This window comes from Jaculus jaculus, chromosome 4, assembly GCF_020740685.1.
Source record: "Jaculus jaculus isolate mJacJac1 chromosome 4, mJacJac1.mat.Y.cur, whole genome shotgun sequence".
Taxonomy (NCBI): domain Eukaryota; kingdom Metazoa; phylum Chordata; class Mammalia; order Rodentia; family Dipodidae; genus Jaculus; species Jaculus jaculus.
The window spans coordinates 31,920,355-31,941,339 of NC_059105.1; the positions used below are offsets into that span (position 1 = coordinate 31,920,355).

Here is a 20,985-nt window from a genome sequence, read left to right on the forward strand (position 1 = left end):
AACAAAATATGAAAATTTAACTAGAGACAGTGTCAGTAACACTGATGTTTTTTTCTTTTGTCTCTGTCTTAGCACTGTTTCAGAGGAACATTTCAGCAAGCCAGCTTATTTAATACACCTCTCAGTGTGTAAGCTCATCCTAACACTTAACCTTTTTACAAGGATAGTATGGTCAGCCTCCCTTTCCTGTCTGGTACCAGCAGCCCTGATATCTCCATGCTTGAGATACAACTGAGAGATGGAGGTAAACTGTGCCAAAGAGCATTAACTATTCCTGAGGCCAGTAGCTTTCATGTCTGTAAATATTAGCATTGCTGAGCCCTTTTGTTTTTGCACTTGTTCAAGTAAGGGTTCTTGATGGGTAAGTAATTCACCAAAAGGATTCATTTGTGGAGAGCAGAACCTTGATTTTGGGGCCAATGTTACTAGTAGGTCATCTGGAAGACAGTGGCACCATAGAGACAAGGCCCCTCTTTCATGGATTTCTTTAAAGTAGCCAAACAGCATGAGTTGTTTTCGTTGGACAAGAAAGTGGAGCCGGTTGAAAACACTTTTCCTCCTGCGTTGTAGAAGTTCCAGTGGTCAAGCTGGGTCAGTGTAGGGAGCTCTCATTTTACCCTCTTGCCTTTGCACCGTATTGGGGTCTTTTTAGCAGTCGGCCCAGCTGAGTCTTTGGAGGGCTGTTCTGTATATTGTAGGGAGTTTAGCAGTATTTCTGGCCTCCATCCACTAGGTGCTAGTAGCCCCCCCTCCACACGTACCCTTTTGTAGCTACCAAAAATTTATGCAGACATTATAGTGTCCTCTATTTGGGACAAATAACTCCCCTGGTTGAGAACCATTTGCTGCGCTTTCCAAAAACGAAACCTAGCAGCTACCTCATCCAGCTTTTCATCACGGCTTTGTAAAATAACAAATGTCTTCAGCTGAAACACATGTTGGTTAGTTCATACCACCTTTTATTTTATAATCTAGGTAGACTTAACTGAAAATAATAGGTTATGGGAACAGAACTATCATCAACTATAATTTCATTCTCAATATATCAAATATTTTTAGTAATAAATGTCAGAATACTCTAAGTTGCTTTGTACAATAATCGATATTTATTTGCAATCAGATTATCTTTAGGGCATCAGTTGATGTGGTAGCACTTCTATCTTGGACTTAGTGCCCCAGGAAAATACAATTTTCCTTCCAGACCAGCCATTCCTTGGATGGATGGAGCTCATGTAATAGTCACAGCCTCAAAATGTCATGGGGTTCTGTGATGGTCCTTTCCCCATCATCAGACAATTTCCTAGTTGTCTGCATTCCATTTTCCCCTCGCTTTTTTCAAGCTTGTGGCCTAATCAAGTTCAGATGGTGCAAGAACTTGACTGGTTCTATCCCCTTCCCATGTCTCAGAGCAGCGAACCCTTGTAGAGTGCAGATCTCCCTCTTCCCCAGAGATAACGCTAGCACTTCTGCTGGCTTATTGGTTAGTAAAGACTCCTCACCTGAGCACACCATTCTTATGTTCTTGTTTTATCATTCAAAGCACCCCCTTACTTACAGTGAGGCTCAGAGACCTGGAACAGTCAATGATTTTCAAAAATCCCTTTATTGGGATTAAGCCTTCACTGGCGTTCCTTTTTCTACAATCTCTTCTCTTTTTCTCTTTTACGATCCAGATCAATTGCTCCTATCTACACAGCCTCTGCGATCTCCAACAGATTTTCTCCTTTGCCTGTCTCCTACCTTCTGCTCTCCACCTGATGTTTGTGCTCTTACCCACCCCACCAGACCTGCTCAGCGGGGATGCTGTTTTGTGAGGTCTTAAGCTAAATTCGCTGGTGTTTAATTTCGGTTGTTTTATAAAAATTAATTCTTTTTTTTTTTTCTGTCCCTGTCATTTTATCAACCACAAGGAAGCATTTTCTGTGAGCTTTCTAATATTCCTCAAACACTACATCTGCCACTTCTGTTAAGCTCTGACTCTAGCTTCGGTACCACTTTATCGCTGACTGGCCCTGTTTCTTCATCTGCAAAGTGGGGTAAAAACACCTCAGAGAAGTGATACAAAGATACAGTGGTTATAGACATACCAGCCTTACATACATGTGTACTGTGTAAGGAGCTTAGAACAGTGCCTCATACACAGGAAGCACTTATGTGTTTATCTGTGTACTTGTTACTGTTTATTCTCTTCCTTCCTTCCTTCCTTCCTTCCTTTCTTCTTTCCTTCCTTCCTTCCTACCTCCCTCCCTCCCTTCCTCCCTCCTTCTTTCCTTTCTCCTCTCCCTCCCTCCCTCTCTTCCTCCCTTCTTCTTTCCTTCCTTCCTTCCTTCCTTCGTCCTTCCTTCCTTCCCTTCCCTTCCCTTCCCTTCCCTTCCCCTTCCTTCCTTCCCCTTCCTTCCTTCCTTCCTTCCTTCCTTCCTTCCTTCCTTCCTTCCTTCCTTCCTTCCTTCCTTCCTTCCTTCCTTCCTTCCTTCCTTTCTTTCTTTCTTTCTTTCTTTCTTTCTTTCTTTCTTTCTTTCTTTCTTTCCAAGTAAGGTCTCATTTTAGCTCAGGCAGACCTGGAACTCACTCTGTGATCCAGTCTGACCTCAAACTCACAGCGATCCTCCTACCTCAGCCTCCTGAGTGTTAGGATTAAAGGTGTGTACCATCACACTGGCTATTTATTACAGTTGTTCAATCACTCATCATTTTTTCTGAAAGTCTCTGACAAAAGAGCAAACCCATGATAGTGATGAGAAATCAACTTGTTGACTTTACAAGGGTGGAAAATTACTAAATGTAGGCTGATTTAAATAGACTAGAAACTGAAATCTCTAACATTTCATTACTAAACATCTTATACTAATATAAACACTGATATTGAAATGTCATATGAAGAATTCAAATTAACTTGACAAATCATGCTTTTGGAAGTGAAAAATCTATCGTAGATCATTGTATTTACAACCCAAGGAAGGTGTTTAGTGGATGAAAGCAGTCATAATCAGTAGAATGGTGCCCATTATTTACTGTTTGCCTTAGCAAAAATCAAGATTTATTGCCTTTCAAGATAAATTTTGACTAAATATTGACTTTAGGTTCTCAGTCACTGTTTACCTGAAAGACCAATAAGTCTTGACACTTCTCAACATGAGCTGAAATCTACTTGGTATTTATTAATTTAGTCCACTCAATTTATAATTTTTTAAATTTATTTGTAAGCACAAAGAGGGAGATAGAAAGAAGAGAGACAGACAGGGAGAGAATGGGCACGCCAGGGCCTCTGGCCACTGCAAACAAACTCCAGACACATGTGCTCCTTATGCATCTGGCTTATGGGGGTCCTGGAGAATCGAACCTGAGTCCTTTGGCTTCACAGGCAAATGCCTTAGCTGCTAAACCAGCTTTCCAGCCCCGATTTATAATCTTAATAACAACATTCCACGAGATTAAACAAATATTGTAGCATTTATCATATTCATAGATTCAATCAGCAGTCATTACCTGACAGGTGAGAGCCACTTTCTTAGTCATGTGTAGTATAGTACGGCTAGAATGACTAATACACCATGAACCCCACAAACTAAAGGTGGTTTTGCTTTTAGATAGTCAGTGCAAAACAAGAACAAAAAATTCACCCAGTAGCTTGTAGGACTTTCCATGGTATGTGGGTATGTAAAGTGGGGTGTGTGTGTGGCATGTGTGTGAATTTGTGCCCTTGGTGTATCCCAGGTGGTCTCCAGAACAGAACTTCAGGTGTCCCTCTCCATTGCTCTTCTGCCCCTTTTTCTTTCTTTCATTCTTTTTTTTTTTTTTTTTGTTTGTTTGTTTGTTTGGTTTTTCGAGGTAGGGTCTCACTCTAGCCCAGGCTGACCTGGAATTCATTATGTAGTCTCAGGGTGGCCTCAAACTCACAGTGATCCTCCTTCCTCTGCCTCCCAGTGCTGGGATTAAAGGTGTGTACCACCACATCCGGCTCAGAGTCTCTTCTTGATGTCAGAGCTTGCTGGTTTCTGCAAGTCTGGGTAATGCCCTGGTCTCTGCTCTCCTTTATGGGACTGGGACTGCAGGTGCTCCTGACTATTCACATAGGATTTGGAGATTTGAACTTCCATGGCTTCAGGGTCCCTCAAGCCCTTGTGCTGACACAAAAAGTGCACCTAGCCACTGAGCCATCTCTCCAGCCCAGCTTATGGGATGTTTTAAAATTTTTAATCCAGTTGGTATTCAGACTGGGAAAAGAATCCAAAGATTGCCTTTGGGTGCCTTAATTCTGCAAGTATAATCAAGTAATATATGATTCTGCCTGGTAGATGGTCTCTGCCTTGACAGTTGATGTTTGTTGGTCCCGGCCTCATTCTCATCTGTTGCTGTTCCTATGTCTGTAGATGTAATGGCGTTGGGCTCTTGCAATATCCTGACAGTGCTACTAGACCCTTGCCATGTTACTGTGTGGAAAGGCACTGTCCTTAGCTAGGTACACCCACTCTGTCCAGAGGAGTTAGTTACTTCTGCTGTATTCCTAAGGACACAGCTGCACTAGTGACAACTGTAGTCTATTCAGTAAGTGCCAACTTGAGTTAATCTCAATGTGTTCAGTCACAGGAGGCGCCATTTCCTTCCAAGTATGATTGTTGCTTTTGAATGTGTGTCAGCCCCAGGATTGTGCAGCAGGACTTTATGAGCCAAGTTTTGGCCACCAAGGAGTGACAATTTCCCATATGTAATTGCTGCTATAAAATTTGTAGATGAACATAAAATGAAACCCATCAGAAGAAATTATTTTCTGAAGAACAGAAGTGAATTGCAGGATAGCTGTGGACACAATCGGTGAGTGCATTTCAGGATTGCACTTGGTCGTTTATATTTTCCCAATCATGGAGTTTCATGGGATGAGAATTCCATGTCAAGTGATTTAAAACTATGGAAAAATATAACATTGAAGTCTTGTGACTGCAAAAAGTCACAGGAGAGTCCACAGTTTCAAAAAGGGGCTATTAGCACATATACCATCCTGTGCATATGAGCAGTTAGGGTGATGTACAACTGATATTTCTGGATTCCTCCTTTTGTTCCTCAGTTTTACCTGAGATGCTTATGGTCCCTGTTTGTTTCATGACAGACAAGTGAATACTCAATGTCATGTGCCAGTTTGTCCATCTAGTTGTTTAATGTCTTGGTTGGTTTTTATTAAGAATCTGACTTCGGCTGGGCATGGTAGTGCATGTCTTTAATCCCAGCACTTGGGAGGCCGAAGTAGGAGGATCACTGTGAGTTCAAGGCCACTCTGAGATTAGAGTGAATTCCAGGTCAGCCTAGGCTACAGTGAAACCCTACCTTCAAAAAACAAACAAACAACAAAAAAAAAAAGAATATGACTTTGACTTTGTAGGTAACCTTGTCCGAAAGACCCAGAACAACTTGAATGATTAAGATGGGAAAAGTGTTGGATCACTGATTTCTAAGTATGTGCCTTTTTTTTCACCCTCAGCCCCCATTCCATGCAGAGGGTTTGACACTCACCATGCTATCTTTTCTTCTGTCTCCTCCCATCTCTACTCTTCTCTCCTCTCCACCAGTTCTGTTTCTTTTTCCCTCCCTTTTATAAAGGTATCTTTTCTTTTTCCTTTTTATTTGATACCCTTGATCTGTTCCTAAGCATCCTTACCTATCAAATATAAAACACCAGCTGGACCTCACCAATTATGTGATAGAAAAGAGGTAGAGAGGGCTGGAGGGATGGCTTAGTGGTTAAGGTGCTTGCCTGCAAAGACAAAGAACTCAGGTTTGATTCCCCAGGACCCACAGAAACCAAATGCACAAGGTGGCACATGCATCTGGAATTTGTTTGCAGAGGCTAGAGGCCCTGCTGTGCCCTCTCTTTTCTCTCTCTCTCTCTCTCTCTCTCTCTCTCTCTCTCTCTCTCTCTCTCTCAAATAAATAAAAGTAAATTAAGAAAAGAGGTGGAGTAACTGAGCATCCTTAGAAGCAGTGTGCATGTGCTTCCCCCAGTGACAGGGATTCACCTTGGGACACTACCTCAGCTCATGTCCTTCCCTTTTAGGCTCCTGGGTTCCCAACTACTAAGCAGGGACAGGTGGCCAAAAGGAGGGAGAACGCCATTGGCCTGTGCTCAGCAGCTCGGCTTCAGTAAGCACCAGCAGGCAGCCAGCTGAGCAAAGTAGGTACATTTGTGAGAAGAAAGATTGTGCTTTTGTGGAGAATTACACTGGAATTTCTGCTTCAAGCCCCAGCAACAGATTCTTTTGGGTGTCTTAGTGAAAGGCCATTTGGAAAATGGACTGTACATGCAGCAAGTAGGATTTTGGTTAAATGGTGACATTTGTTTCCAAAAGTGTATCAGAGGGGAAGCTAAGCTCTTCAGAGCATGTGTTCATTAAAGATGTGAAGTGGGGTGGGAAGCAATAAAAAAAAATAAAGGCCAGTGGGTTCTCTTGTGAGATAGTTTTTTGTTCTTACGAATTGAATACACTCTGAAAAGTTTCAAAAAGAGACTGGGAAGAATGTATTCACTTTGATCTAACATGTAGAGTGTTCCCTTCCACAAATGTCCTGTAATTTAGAAACATTGTTAAAAATCTGTTTGAAAGTGCATAAAATATATGTAAATAAGCCCTAATTAGTTATTTCAATTAATTGCTTTTTGTCTACTTAGTAGCTCTATTTTTCTTCTCATAATGTCATGTTCTTTTTCCAGATACCAGCTTTGGCACCCTCCAAAAAAATGTGGGTTTTTTTTTAAATAGCAGTTATTATTAAGAAAACACATTTGCCCCCTGTTGAAATCTTACAATGACAAAGTAAGATACTGGGTTCTGTATCTTGATGGAGAATTCCCACACTTTCAGTCAATGACCTTTAGTATGACAGTTAAAAGTACCTTACTCTGTTGGTTTTTTTTTTTTTAATATTTTATTTACTTATGAGAGAAAGAGAGAGTAAGAGGCAGAGAGAAAGAGAGAATGAGCATGCCAGGGCCTTCAGCTGCTGCAAACAAACTCCAGACACATGTACCCCCTTGTGCATCTGGCTTACATTGGTCCTGGGTAATTGAACTGGGGTCCTTAGGCTTTGTAGGCAAATGCCTTAACCATTAAGCCATTTCCCCAGCCCAGGAACCTTAGTCTTAATAGAAAGAACTGGTATTTTCTTCTGGAAATAGACAGTGTATGTTATTTTGTAGAAAATAAGTCTAGATCAGGCCACTAGCATCTAATCTTCTTTCCTTACCATCCTGTGCTCTTTCAAAGACAAGCCGACCGAAAAGTTTGAATTCTTGTAAATTGATGCTGTTGTTACCTTCACATTGCTGGGACAAAACACCTGACCAAAAGTGGGTGATGGGAGGAATGCTTGCAGTTAAAGGGAAGCTTCACGATGGCAGGGAAAGCATGGTTGAATGGAGGCTGGATATTCTTGCCACAGCAGGTGAAAAACAGCAGTAAGAGAGTGAGCTGAGCTTCTGCAAGGGAGAGCTGGCTACAATACCCCCGAGCCCACCCCCAGCAACGCACCTCTTCCAGCAAAGCTCCACCTCCCAAATTGCTACCAGCTGGAGACCAAGCATTCAGATCACATGTGTTCATGGGGAACATCTGATTCAAACCACCACGGCTGAGTAGGATGCTGCCCAGTGGGGATGAAGAAGCCAAGGACATAGCTCAGCGGCACAGAGCTTGCCTAGCATATTCAAGGTCTAGGTTCCATTCCCAACGTCAGCGGTAACTTAAAAAAGAAAAAAAAGACCGGTTTGGGAGAACAGTACTGAAATGAGCTCAGGCTGCTTCTATGTAGCTGATTTCTTTAGAAATTGACTAAGAACTTAAGCTGTTGATTTTATAAGCCATATGACAAAGTCTGACCTTCACTGAGCAGTTTGCTGCCTGCTCACTTTGGGTGTTAGAAGTTGTCTTTTAAGAAGTTTGGAGCTGGGTGTGGTGGCCCACACCTTTAATCCTAGCTCTCCAGAGGCAGAGGTGGTAGAATCGCTGTGAGTTGAGTTTGAGGCCAGCCTGAGACCACATAGTGAATTCCTGGTCAGCCTGGGCTAGAGAGAGACTCTGCTTTGAAAAAACAAATAATAATAATAATAAATAAAAAATAAACTAGAATAAAAAGAAGTTGTTTGGACTGGGGAGATTTCTCAGTGGTTAAAGGCACTTGTCTACAAAGCCTGCTCGCCCTGGTTTGACTTCCCAGTGCCCACATAAAACCAAATGCACAAACTGGTATATGTGTCTGGAGTTCATTTTCACTGGCCAAAAGTCCTGGTACACCCATTTTTTTCTCTTTCTCTCTCAAATAAATAAATAAATAAAGTAAAGAGTTTGGAAGGATCTTGGGATTCACTTAGAAATCAGGGAGTCAAGCCTCCGCCTTTATCCAAAGTTCCTGGTGATGAAGAGAGGAGGATGATCACTAGACTTCTGGTACCCCAACTCCACAGAATCAAAAATCATTTCAGGGAGAGGTCCACATTTCCTACAAACATGTCTAGAGAATTCTGATGCTTCCTGAATTTTGCTATTCACCAACCTTGCCAACCCCTTTATTTTGTAGTGAGGAAGTAGGCCTGGAGAGTTAGATGAGTCAGGTTCACAGCATGCGCAGGACAAAAGCTGACCCAAGCTCCTGATCTAACACTTCTCTATAAACTCACTGCATGCTCAAAGCAGCCCCAGGTATGCCGACAGGCTCCACACTCCTTCTGGGCCAGGAGAGCCATTTCAGAAGTGAGTAGAGTGCACAATTCTAAATAAGGTGGTAAAGATACTAAGGACCAGAGTCAGGAGAAGGCTATATTGTCCAAACTGAATCCTGAACAAGTCCCAGCCATGTTCTCTCATCTTTCCTGTCTTTTTTAAGCCCAAAGATGTATGCAAAGTTCTGAGAATGTTTAGCTCATCTCATTAGCTTAGGTAGTTGAACCCTCAACTTGGCACCTGTGAGCCCAACTGATATAAATATTTTTTAAAACTATGTGCTTTTTTCAATTACATGTTTATTTTATTTATTTATTTTTATTTATTTATTTATTTTGGTTTTTCGAGGTAGGGTCTCACTCTACCTCAGGCTGACCTGGAATTCACTATGTAGTCTCAGGCTGGCCTTGAACTCAAGGCGATCCTCCTATCTCTGCCTCCCAAGTGCTGGGATTAAAGGCATGCGCCACCATGCCCGGCACATGTTTATTTTTTAAAAAATATTTTTATTTATTTGCTAGCAGTGAGAGGGAGAGAGAGAATGGGCACCCCAGGGCCTTTTGACACTGCAAATGGAACTCCCGATGCATGGAACACTTTGTGCATCTGGTTTTACATGGGTACTATGGAATTGGACCCTGGCCATCAGACATTGCAAACAAGCACCTTAAACCTGAGCCACCTCTCTAGCCCCTCAAAATGCATATTTATATATTTTGCTATTGTCTATCTAGGTTGCAGAAAATTATATTAGAGTCATGAAAGTCATAGACTGATAAGTCTAGTAGTACCTATTATAAATACCTGTTACTATCCAGCAAATGCTTACCAGTACATGATATATCCTAAATTCAAACAACCCAAAACTGATCTAGCTGATTTTTTCAGTATTCTGTGGCAAGAGTTTGAACTTTGATGGTGGTCCTAAATATCTGCAAGATCACGATCACCCTCTAAGTCATTAAGAAAGAGTGAATTCTATTGTATGTCATTTTAGTGCTGCCTCGGTTAGGCTATCTACTAATTTTTGGAAACATCAATATCCCAATTTGTAGACTATGTCAGGTTTCATTGAGGTTTGTCACTGGCTCCTATATAAATGCATGTCTAATGTACAGGTAGTAGAAAAAGCAATGTATTTTAGTGGGATAGTAATGAAAGAAGGCTATTTCAAGTGGGTAGGTGCCCAGGTATTAATTTTGTAATAGTTATAGGAAATTATAATCTGTTTAGATGTACATGAGTATACATATACCAAATTGTGCTCAGTTTATCATCACTTCAACACATTTATTGGTTGGCCACTATGTGTAAAGCTCGGTGTTAAGAGCTGAGGAAAAAGAAATATATCCAAGTTTATAGAGTGGCTGGCTGAAAAAGCCCATATAAAGGTACAACAGTTTAAGGAGGCTTGTGCTAAATGCCAAGTGAGTCACACAGCCCATGAATAGGGCAAACAGCATTCCAACCTCCACAGCCCTGAGGTGTGACAGCATCTCCTCTGTCAAACAGAGGTTGTTTGGCTCTTCCTTGCTGTTGGCACATTGTTTCTCATTCTTAGCCAGCCTGTAGAAACCAGGATCTTATAGCTACTTGAAAATAAAACAGGAGTAAAAACCTCTGGGAGATGAAGCTCTTGAAGTCTACTACTGACAAGTGTGTGTGGTCCGTCAGTCCACTTTGCGCTTGAGCATGTGAGGATCTGATTCTGTTTGTGGAGGATGCACTGCCTGATTGTCACTTCATCCGAGATGCAAGTCCTGTGGGACTTTGTGCTGTTTTCACTCATAGCTTTCCACGGATCAGTGTCTTCCTAGGTGAGCAGTTAAATAAATAAATGTGTCTGGACTTCTTGTAATGGAAATGGAGTATAACACATCACCACATCCTTATTTGTGATCATTACTTACTATTACTACACCAGTCAAAGAGTCATTCAGTGTTGTACCCACATCAGGAAAGCCTGTCAGGTCTCTTTGATCAATATAGTTCTGGCATCATCCAGCCATGAATAATGCCACAGGGAAGGGTCTCTAAAGTGATTAGACATGCCAGAATGGTGAAGCTTGTTCTGGGACTACAAGGAATGGGCTGATGGTGACAGGGTTTCCATACTCATCAGTAGAGGGTAGTACCTCCTAGCTAAAGAAAAATGATTGTTTCTTAGTGGTTGGTGCTGTCACTATTGCCAGCCCTCCTGATAGCCATGGACAGTGCTCACAGAATCATGAACTTCCTAGGATAGGAAAAAGGCACGAGTAAGTCGCATGTCAGCTGCCAGTGGTCTTTAATAGGCATGATTTGTTGAAGTAGAAAGCTGACAATGTGGTAGGGTAAGGAGAAGTGTTGTACACCACTACATGGAGTATGAAATGAGCCCACTGTGTTTGCCTGGGGTTTGGGGCAAGTGGTATGTGAGCTCTGGGATAAACTGGTTTTGTTCACAAAGGAGAGGAATGGGAGGGAAAGTTGGAAAGGTGAAGTGGGACCAAAGGCCAAAGTTCTTACAGGGATTTTTGTAAGCAAAGAAAAGATATGTGTCAGATTTTAGGATGCTTTCAGCATCAGAAACAAATCTAAAATCCACCTAGTATTGGCTGGATAATCTCAGACAGCATACTTAACCTTGTAAAATCCATTCTTTCCTCCTTCTTTCATTCATTCGTTCCTTCCCTCCCTTCCTTTCTTCCTCTCTCCATTCCTCCTTTCCTCTATTCCTCCCTTCCATACATTTACTGGTTTTTGCTTTGATTTTTTTTTTTTTTTGAGGCAAGGTCTCATGTAGATCATGCTGGTCTTGAACTTTATCTATAGCTGAGGATGATCTTGAACTTCTGTTCCTCCTGCTTCTACCTCCTGAATGTTGGGTTAACAAGTGTGTGTAACCAAACCTGGTTTTATGCAGTGCTGGGATTGAACCTAGCGCTTTGTGCATGGTAGGTAAGCAAGCACTGTACTCACCTGAGCTACATCTCCACCCAAGGGGGTTTTCGAGATAGGGTTTCACTAAGTTGCCTAGGCTGGTCTGGAATTTACCTTGTTGTTGCCCAGGAACTGGAACTCAAGGGCCTCCTGCCCCAAGTTGTGAGCTACAAGCATGCATCACTGTGCTCAGCTTCTTCATTTCTTCATCAGTAAAATAGAGCTGGTAGTGTATTGTTTTTAGAGGTTTTGTGTAAGCTAAGCAAACCTAGATGAGAAGTTCCCAGTGCAAATGTAGTACCTCAGTGGCAGTGAGGAAATAAAGTTGGGGTTGTAGAGAAACTGCTATCTGGTAGCTGCATGCAGAAGAGATTGAATGAGAGGAGACCACAGAGAGGACCAGGTAGGTGACACTTAAGCTAATCCCCCAGTAAAGTGATGGAGTAGATACAGTCAGACTAGGTCAAAGGGCACACATCTGTCCAGGTTTTCTCAGTAGCTTTTTTCCAGCTGCAGACTTTCACATATGAGCTTTGTGGAACCCTGTTCTGTGGAGTTTGAAGTGGAGCAGCAATCACAGACTACCTCTTGCCTTGAACAGGGTGCCAGCGGCCCATCGGCCTCTGCAGAGGGAGGGCCAAGGTGTGCAGCTACAGCGGGTGGTACTTCTGCAGCAGCTGCCACGTGGATGACACCTTTCTCATCCCAGCGCGCATAGTCCACAACTGGGACACTTCAAAATATAAGGTAGGTGACGCCCTGGGTGTGCTCAATAACACTTTAGCTGTTCATAAGTTGTCAGTGGATTATTAAAATATGAATAAATCAGTTAAAGAAAACTGGATTAGATCATCTCATAAAACCACATTTTCATTTTTGAGGTGGGGTGGCACTTTGTAGTCCAGTTTGAGCTCACACCGGTAAGTCCCCTGCCTCCACTTGTAGACGTATGCCATCATGCCTGGCCATGCCACCAGATTCTACCCAATGCTTTTTACATACCTCACAGCTTAAAGGCTTCTCGACTCTGACTTACTAATTATTTGAGAGAAAGAGAGAAAGAGGCAGATAGAAAGAGAGACAGTGAGCATGCCAGGGACTCTAGCCACTGCATATCAACTCCAGATGCATGCATCTCCTTGTGCATCTGGCTTACATGGGAACTCGGGGATCGAACCTGGGTCCTTAGGCTTCATAGGAAAGTGCCTTAACTGCTAAGCCATCTCTCCAGCCCCTATAACAGTTTTAGCTTTTATGTTTTTTAATATTTTTTGTTCATTTTTATGTATTTATTTGAAAGTGACAGAGAGAGAGAGGAAGAGAAAGACAGATAGAGAGGGAATGGGCGCACCAGGGCTTCCAGCCACTGCAAACGAACTCCAGATGCATGCGCCCCCTTGCGCATCTGGCTAACGTGGGTCCTGGGGAAACGAGCCTCGAACCAGGGTCCTTAGGGTTCACAGGCAAGAGCTTAACCTCTAAGCCATCTCTCCAGCCCAGTTTTAGCTTTTAGACCTTGATAATCAACTATCAGTGTTAAGAGAGAACTTTTTTTTTTATTAGATCTTATCTCCAAAATCACAACACTAGGGGAAGATGAGAATGGGAAAATCATAAAAGCATAAACATGCCTGTGATCTTTGGAGAAGGTGTATGTGACTCAAGGAAGAAACAGTGCACACTAAGTCATCCTCAGGTCCACAAAACAGTGGGCGTGTGTATGCGTGTGCACAAGTAAGTGCATGTATGTATGTTATGTATGTATGTTTGAGGACCACCTTGGGTGTCATTCTTCACACTGTTCACATTTTTGGAGACAAGGTCTCTCACCAGCCTGGCACTTGCCAAGCAAGCTAGACTTGCAGGTCAGTGAGCCCCAGGAATCAGCCATTTCCTCCTTCTCAGGGCTGGGATTACCAGCGCTTGCCACCTTGTCTACCCAGAGAGGACTCTTGTTTGTTTAGAAGGGAAGCAGGTGAGAAATGTGGTGATATGCTAATTACAGCTTTGCAAAGCAACTGCTAACCATCAAGGAGGATATCCAAGAAAACACAAACATCAGGTTTGTTAGCTATAAACATACAAGTCACTACAGGAGAAGACTCAAGACTCTCTAGGTTCAGAGAGTAGAGGGTAGAGAGAAGAAGAGGAGCACTAAAGGATGCCAAGAGGCCAAGAAAGCATAAGCAGTGAGGTAGAAGGAGTCTGGGCTGCCTGACAAGCCACGTGAAGACAGTGTTTCCAGATGAACTGTGACAGATGCAGATAGGTCAATAAGACGAGCTCTGGGGTTGACCATTGGCTTTAGTCATGTGGAGGTAATTAGTGACCCTAATGAGAGCAGTTTGAATGGGGTGGCAGGAGAGGTCTGACTGAAGTGGGCTCGTCATAGAATAGGAAGAAAGGAATAAAAGACAGGAGTAGACAACCCTTCTGAGAAGTTTTGCTCTAAAGAAAAGGAGACAGGTGGAGAGTAACTCAAAGGGAAGTGGGGTCAAGTTAGGTTTGACTTCTAGTTTAACAGAAAAATAACAGATTATTTTTTATGCTGACATGAGTGACTGCTTAGAGGAGAAGAGAAATGCTGAAATGAGGTAGATGAGCCAGTGAGGACATAGTCATGTTGACAGCAGGAGAGCTTAGCCAGTGGTTGAACTGTGGAATAAGAGAAAAAGCAGTCTATGGTGTGGAATGTATTGTTAAAGATCATGGAAGCCCTTCTCTATTTGCATGAGTAGCTTTTATCAGCTTCTTTTATTCTAGCACCTGTAATGTTGGCTCCTGCTGCACAGCCTCCTCTGTGCTAGAATTACAAATCCACCACCACTCTACACCTAGCCAGCTTCTGTCTTCCTTCCGCCAGGGCAGCTCTGCCTCCAGTCTTCCCAGTAACCGTTCGCATCCACACCGTCTTCAGTTGCCACATCCCAACCCTTCTTGGCATCTGACCTTGTCTCCTGCTGTAAGGAGAAAAGGGACATTATTGGACATGAATATGTCTACCTATCTGTCTGTCTACATTTGTACCTGCCGTTGCTTTTCCTGCTATCTTGGGAGAAAGAAGACTGCTTTCTCCTGTTTGCAATTGTTTTTCCACATGTGCTCCAGATGGTTGTTCCCTTTGGGGAACCCCTGCTCTGTAATTGTTGCCTTTCTCCATTGCTGTACCCCAGACTTTCTCCTCTGTGCCACAGTGTCATGCGTACATTTCAAGATTGCAGTTGCTTCAGCATCACGGCAGGAATTTGCTGTAATAAGACATCTGTCCAAAGCATACCTCTAATTCTCACTGGGTGCTTGGTTAGTGAGGGCATTCCTTCACACCCCTCGTTTGTTTTCTACTCTATGAGATGAGCCCAGACTGCTTGGATGAAAGTATTGATTTTGTCACTTATTGGCTATGTGAACTGGATGAGTTATTTGGACACTCTAGTTTAGTGTCCTCATTTGTAAAATGAGGATAGTAATATCTCATGGCATGGTTGCTGGTTAAATGGGTTAAAGCATGTGAAGCTACTAGAACAATGCCCAGCACACTGTGTGGGTCAAACGTGTACTTTTGGTAATTCAGACATTTACCTAAGAGAATTGTGTAGATTGGGTTATTAATAGGAAAGCACTAGAAATGGTGTGGTGAGCACTTTTTGGGCAGAAGTTGTGATAGCTGAGCTCCCTGGGTGCATGGAATGTGGCTTAGCACAGTTCCTGGCACACAGTAGGTAAGCAGGAATGCATGCTGCTAGATGCCCTCTGGGTATTTCAAAGTCAACATGCCCTATATTGGCTGCATCACACTCATTGAGTATGGCTCATGGCCCCACAGTCTTCACTGCTAGACCTGGGAGACATTCTGAACCACTCCTTCTGCCGCCTGTGTCCTGCCCAGGCAGTCAGCAAATGCCCACACTCTACCTGTCCTTGGGGCTATGTTCTTGGCCCCACTGCACTTGTAGCCTCCTCAGCATTCATGGAAAGGAAATCTGGGACTGGAGAGATGGCTTAGAAGTTGAGGCACTTGCCTGTGATGCCTAAGGACCCATGTTTGACTCTCCAGATCCCATGTAAGCCAGATGCACAAAGGTGAGGCAAGCACAAGGTTGCAAATGCCCACTAGGTGGCACAAGCATCTGTAGTTCAATTACAGTGGGTAAGGCCCAGGCATGCCAACTCTCCCCCCTCCAGCCCTGCTTCTCACTCTCTAAAAATCAAAAATTTTTTTTGGTTTATTTTTATTTATTTTGAAAGCAACAGACAGAGAAAGAGGTAGAGAGAGAGAGAGAGAATGGGCGCGCCAGGGCTTCCAGCCACTGCAGACGAATTCCAGATGCGTGTGCCCCCTTGTGCATCTGGCTAACGTGGGTCCTGGGGAATCGAGCCTCGAACCGGGGTCCTTAGGCTTCACAGGCAAGCGCTTAACTGCTAAGCCATCTCTCCGGCCCAAAATCAATTTTTTTTAAAAAGGAAGTCTGTAGCTTCCTAATGGTACTTGTTGCCTCCCATCTCACCTCACCTGAAGGTTCTGATCTTACCTCAGATTAACGCCTTACCTTCTAGTCTTAGCTTCTTTATCTCTGAATTGGAGATAATAATGGTGTGGTTGCTGTTCCATGAATCACAGAAGCACGTAGCACAGTGCCTGGCACAGAACAAGCTCCATCAGGGCCAGGTGTCGTGACTGCCTGCAGATGAAATACAGCTGAAGACCCTGCCCTTTGTGTGCTCTGGTCCCTGGACGCCTCTGCAGCCGCTCAGTCCACCCACCTCTGCTAGTCTCTTTACTAAGGTCCCGTCTGTGCTTCCTGCTTCCTGTCCTGCCAGCCTGTATCACACCTCTGCTCAGCACAGCAAATCCTAAACCCTGGCTTAAACCTCATTTCATCCCCTGATACTGTCCTTCCCTCTTGCAGGTGGCATTGTCACATGCTCCTCTCTATCTTGTACTTGATTCTCAAAAATATAAGCTAAAAATATATTGCCTGTGTGCATATCAGATAAAAATATATTTAACAAAGAAAGCTGATTGAGTTTGCTTCAGAGGGAAGCGGTCCCAGCCCTGTGATCTGCAAAGGGATAGGGCTGGTGACACCTGCCAGCAGAATGAAATGAGTCAGGGGTAAATGCAAACAGAAAATGAGTCGCTGGCTGAGACAGTGACAGAGGTCCGCCTGGTTTCTGAAGGCTTGATCTGCTGGAGGAGAGTGGGTGTGTTTCTGTGAGACCAGAACCACCAGGATAGCTGCCAGTGATGCGTGGTGCTGTGGTCATTCAGTAAGTAGATTTTGAGGGGATGGGCAGCTAGTGGAAGATATTTATTAGGTACGCTCGCTTCACTGACGCTGCACATGAGGGGTCAGAGCACTCCTCCCACGTTCTCAACAGGCCAGGGAAGGTTTCTGATCTTATCGGCATTGTCTGTCAGTGGCATTAAGTAACCATATTCCATTTAGGCCAGCGTCTGTCTGTCTTCACTCAGATACAAGGAATTAACTTAATGCTCCTAATTGTAAGGATCAATTTGGACCTATCAGTTTCTAAAACCAGACATCGTCCTGTTAGATCTGCCTGCTGGCCTTAATAGCAAGTACGTGACTGGCTTGGCTACCCACTGAAAAAAATGGTTTTGCAGAGCAGAATGAAGTGTGTCATCTTAAGCATTTCCTTGTCTGCCCTCTAGAGTATTAATAATGCTAATTATTTTTAAAAGCAGATCCCATCCATTTGCTGGAGTCGATGCTGCAGATTGAATGGAGCTCCATGATTAAGAAGAGCTAAACCCTATCTTTAAATTCTGAGGCCATTTTCTAATGAAATTCTCTTTGAAGGTTACCTCCTGACTCAGTCAGCCAGACACAACAAAGAGGTAGTAAGAAACTCAAGCTCAACTCTTTCTAAATATTTCCCTATAGTTGTGCCTTTGTAAAATGGCTTGTGGGTCTCAGCATGAGGATTCACATTCCATTTAGCTAGGGGTTTTCCATGTTACATAAGCCACTTCCTGTCTCTTTATCTTGAGAGTCATTCAAGGCAAGCACTATTGCCCTTGCAGAGCTGTGGAAAGCTTGCTGATGGGAAAAAGCACTTGATCAGAGTCATTTGGAAATTTGGAGAACAAACTGTAATTAGAGTTGAGATCATCTGAGTCTTCCTCATTAGCCCCAGCGCCTATTTTAATAGGACCAAAAAGTGTCATGATTGGGATTCATAGTCTCAAGACCTCAGCTGTGATTCTCCCAGTAGGAGGGAATGTTACACCCAAGCTGTACATCCCTGTGTACTGTGCCACAAGGATGGGTAAGATGCTCGTCTCCTGTCCTGACCTTGAGTCTTCAAATATTCAACAATGGGATTGTTATTTTTGTGATTTTGTAAATTTTATTTGTTACCTATGTAGTCGATTTAAGAAAATGTATTTTAGAAATGAACATTTTCATGCCCCAAATCATAATTATGACTATGAATAGTCATTCTATCCTGTGATAAATAGCTTTCAAGTTTAATGTGGTAAGGAAAGCTGGTTTCCCTAAAGTAGCTGAAACAAATTTAAAAATCCATAAAGTTAAGCCAGGCATGGTGGTACACACCTTCAGTCCCAGCATGTGGGAGGCAGAGGTAGGAGGATCACAGTGAGTTCGAGGCTACCCTGAGACTACCGAGTAAATTCCAAGTCAGTGTGGACTAGAGTGAGACCCTACCTCAAAAAACTCTACCATTATCTCTCTCTCTCTCTCTCTCCCTCCCTCTCTGTTTCAAATTAAAATAAAAAAGGGGGGCTGGAGACATGGTTTAGTGGTTAAGGTGCTTGCCTGTGAAGCCTAAGGACCCAGGTCTGATTCTCCAGGTCCCACGTAAGGCAATGCACAAGGTGGCACATGTATCTGCAGTTTGTTTGCAGTGGTTAGAGGCCCTGGTGTGCCCATTCTCTCTCTCTCTCTCCCCCCTCTATGTTTCAAATAAAAATAAAATTTAAATTTAAAAAAACCCTAAAAAAATATAAAGTGAAAAAGGACATGCATACATGGATAATTTCCCTCCTCTCGCCTTCCCACAAGCAACCAAATTACTCTTTTCTTGTATAACCTCCCCAAAATGTTTTACATGTTTGTTTTTTCATCAAAATAATTTCCTCACTGCAGTGCCACAGACATTGGTGATTTGGGTGGATATTGCCAGCTCACCCTCAATCAAGGCTGTGTGCAGTTTTCACCTTGTATCGCTTTGCAGACATATTCTTTCCCTCAGCACCGGAGAGCCAGCTATCACTCCTGTTGTCAGCTTTCACTTTTGTTGTGTTCTATACTACCACTAGCTACCCTTTCTTTTTTCTTCTCTATTGATTCTAAATATGTTATGAAAATTATGTCTAAAGTCCAAGTGTTTGGTCCAAAGTCATGGTCAGAGTGCTATAGATTACTCATTGTTTGTTACTACTCTAAACAATGGGAACATGGTTCCTGCCCTGCTCTTAATCCAGTGGAGGGTGAAAAACATTAAAGAAATTCTTAAATAGGTGACTTTGGAGTAAATGAGAGGCTACTGCATTTTTATTTTTGTTTTATAGTTAAAAATCAAATGCCAGCCTATATGCTGTTACTGCCATATTACACTATAGTTTGTCTCCATTTGCAGCCAGCGTGTCTTCCATTTGACAGGGAGGAAGGGTGGAGGATGGGCAGAGTTCCTCTGATGAGTTATGATAAAGTGATTAAAAACTGACAAAACTATAACTGCAGACAATGCTAAAGAGCCTGGAAGCAGGGTCTCCAGAGATCTGACTTCTGACTCTAGTTCAGCAGTGAATTGACCATAAATAAGTCACCTGAATTCTCTGGACTCAGTGAGACAATGGATCAATCCGGTGTTTCTCCAGTGAATTCTCCGGAGCACTCACAAGTTCCACACTTGTAATAGCACTGTGCAAGAAGGCCACTGTGGGGCCATCTCCTTGAGGGTGAGAAGGGGCCCTCCAGGAGAGCGCAGGTCAGGGTGTGCATAGCTTGACTAGAGGGAGAAGCAAAGTTAGAGATGCCTCTGCCTCCTGCTGATGTGGAGGGTGGGGGAAGGCGGGGTCTTCACAGCCACTCCTGACCCCTTTGTAAGCCCAGCATCTCATTAAACAGCTGTTCTATTCATAAGTCAAGTAGATTTGGGTAATCAGATTGTCTTTCTTTTCTTTTTGAGCAGTGCTGGGGATCAAACCAGGACCTTGCACATAGGAGCTACATCTGCAGCCCAAGCAGGTTTTCTGTAGTACAACATGTCTTAGAATTTTCATATGTTTGAATCACCAAGAGAAGAAAGTGCTGTGAGGGATATTTCTTATAGGTCATCGGAACAGGGTTGATTTTTCTTTTTTTTTTTTTGTGGGGCTAGTAATCCTTGGGACATAGATTAAGATAAATTGAATGAAGTCACTTTTGCCTCTCCTTGTTATCCTGAGATTATGTTTTCTTCTGAGGTCTTTTCTTTCTGTGATAAAATCAAAGTTCTTTTTTTAAAAAAAAAAATTTATTTATTTATTTGAGAGTGACAGACACAGAGAGAAAGACAGAGGGAGAGAGAGAGAATGGGCGCACCAGGGCTTCCAGCCTCTGCAAACGAACTCCAGATGCATGCGCCCCCTTGTGCATCTGGCTAACGTGGGATCTGGGGAACCGAGCCTTGAACCGGGGTCCTTAGGCTTCACAGGCAAGTGCTTAACCGCTAAGCCATCTCTCCAGCCCAAATCAAAGTTCTTACCACCACTGTCATTTCCAAACCTCTGTTCCATTCCCTTCGTCCACTGCTTTTGTACCCAGAGATATTTTGTGGGTGAACATTCCAGAACAGCATCCCAAGAAACTTCTTTTAGGATTGTACAAATCTGAGCAACATGTGAGAACTCTGCTATTAAGAGATAGCTGTCACCGTCTTGACAAAATATGCTATGCTAAAACCTGCACTGGTCACAGAGAATGTTCAAAGCACATGTGTTTATTTGTGCACATATGAGTGTACATCACAGATCTCGTCACTATTAGCTCATGGTGATGTGCTGCATTCCTCCTAATGGTGAGGAGGATGAGGAGTCAGCTTTCCACTGGGACTTCTTGCGGTTTGTGTCCTGCAGGACAGGGAACAGAATCAGCTCGTGCGTGACAGCACAAACACCGTCGCCACATCGCATTCCTGTGGCTGATGCTGTTCTGCCTGTATGCCAAATGCGCAGTGGGAGCCTGGCAGGGTGGTGCACACCTGATTTGGAAGATGGAGTCAGGAATATCTCAATTTTCAGGCCAACCTGGGCTCAAGCTACCTAATGAAACCCTGTAAATAAATAATAAAATAAAATAAAATAAAATAAAAATCTAAATCAATAAAT

The 20,985-nt window shown here is 43.1% G+C and overlaps 1 protein-coding gene across 3 annotated transcripts in view; it reads left to right on the forward strand.

Annotated features, from left to right (window-relative positions):
- Nucleotides 1–20,985, forward strand: part of Plekhm3 (pleckstrin homology domain containing M3) — a 174,632-nt gene that overhangs the window by 50,440 nt on the left and 103,207 nt on the right. For all 3 annotated transcript variants that reach the window (XM_045147391.1, XM_045147393.1, XM_045147392.1), the window contains one exon: nt 12,229–12,374. In XM_045147391.1, coding sequence (XP_045003326.1) covers nt 12,229–12,374 — 146 coding nt within the window. The remainder of the gene's footprint in view (nt 1–12,228; nt 12,375–20,985) is intronic.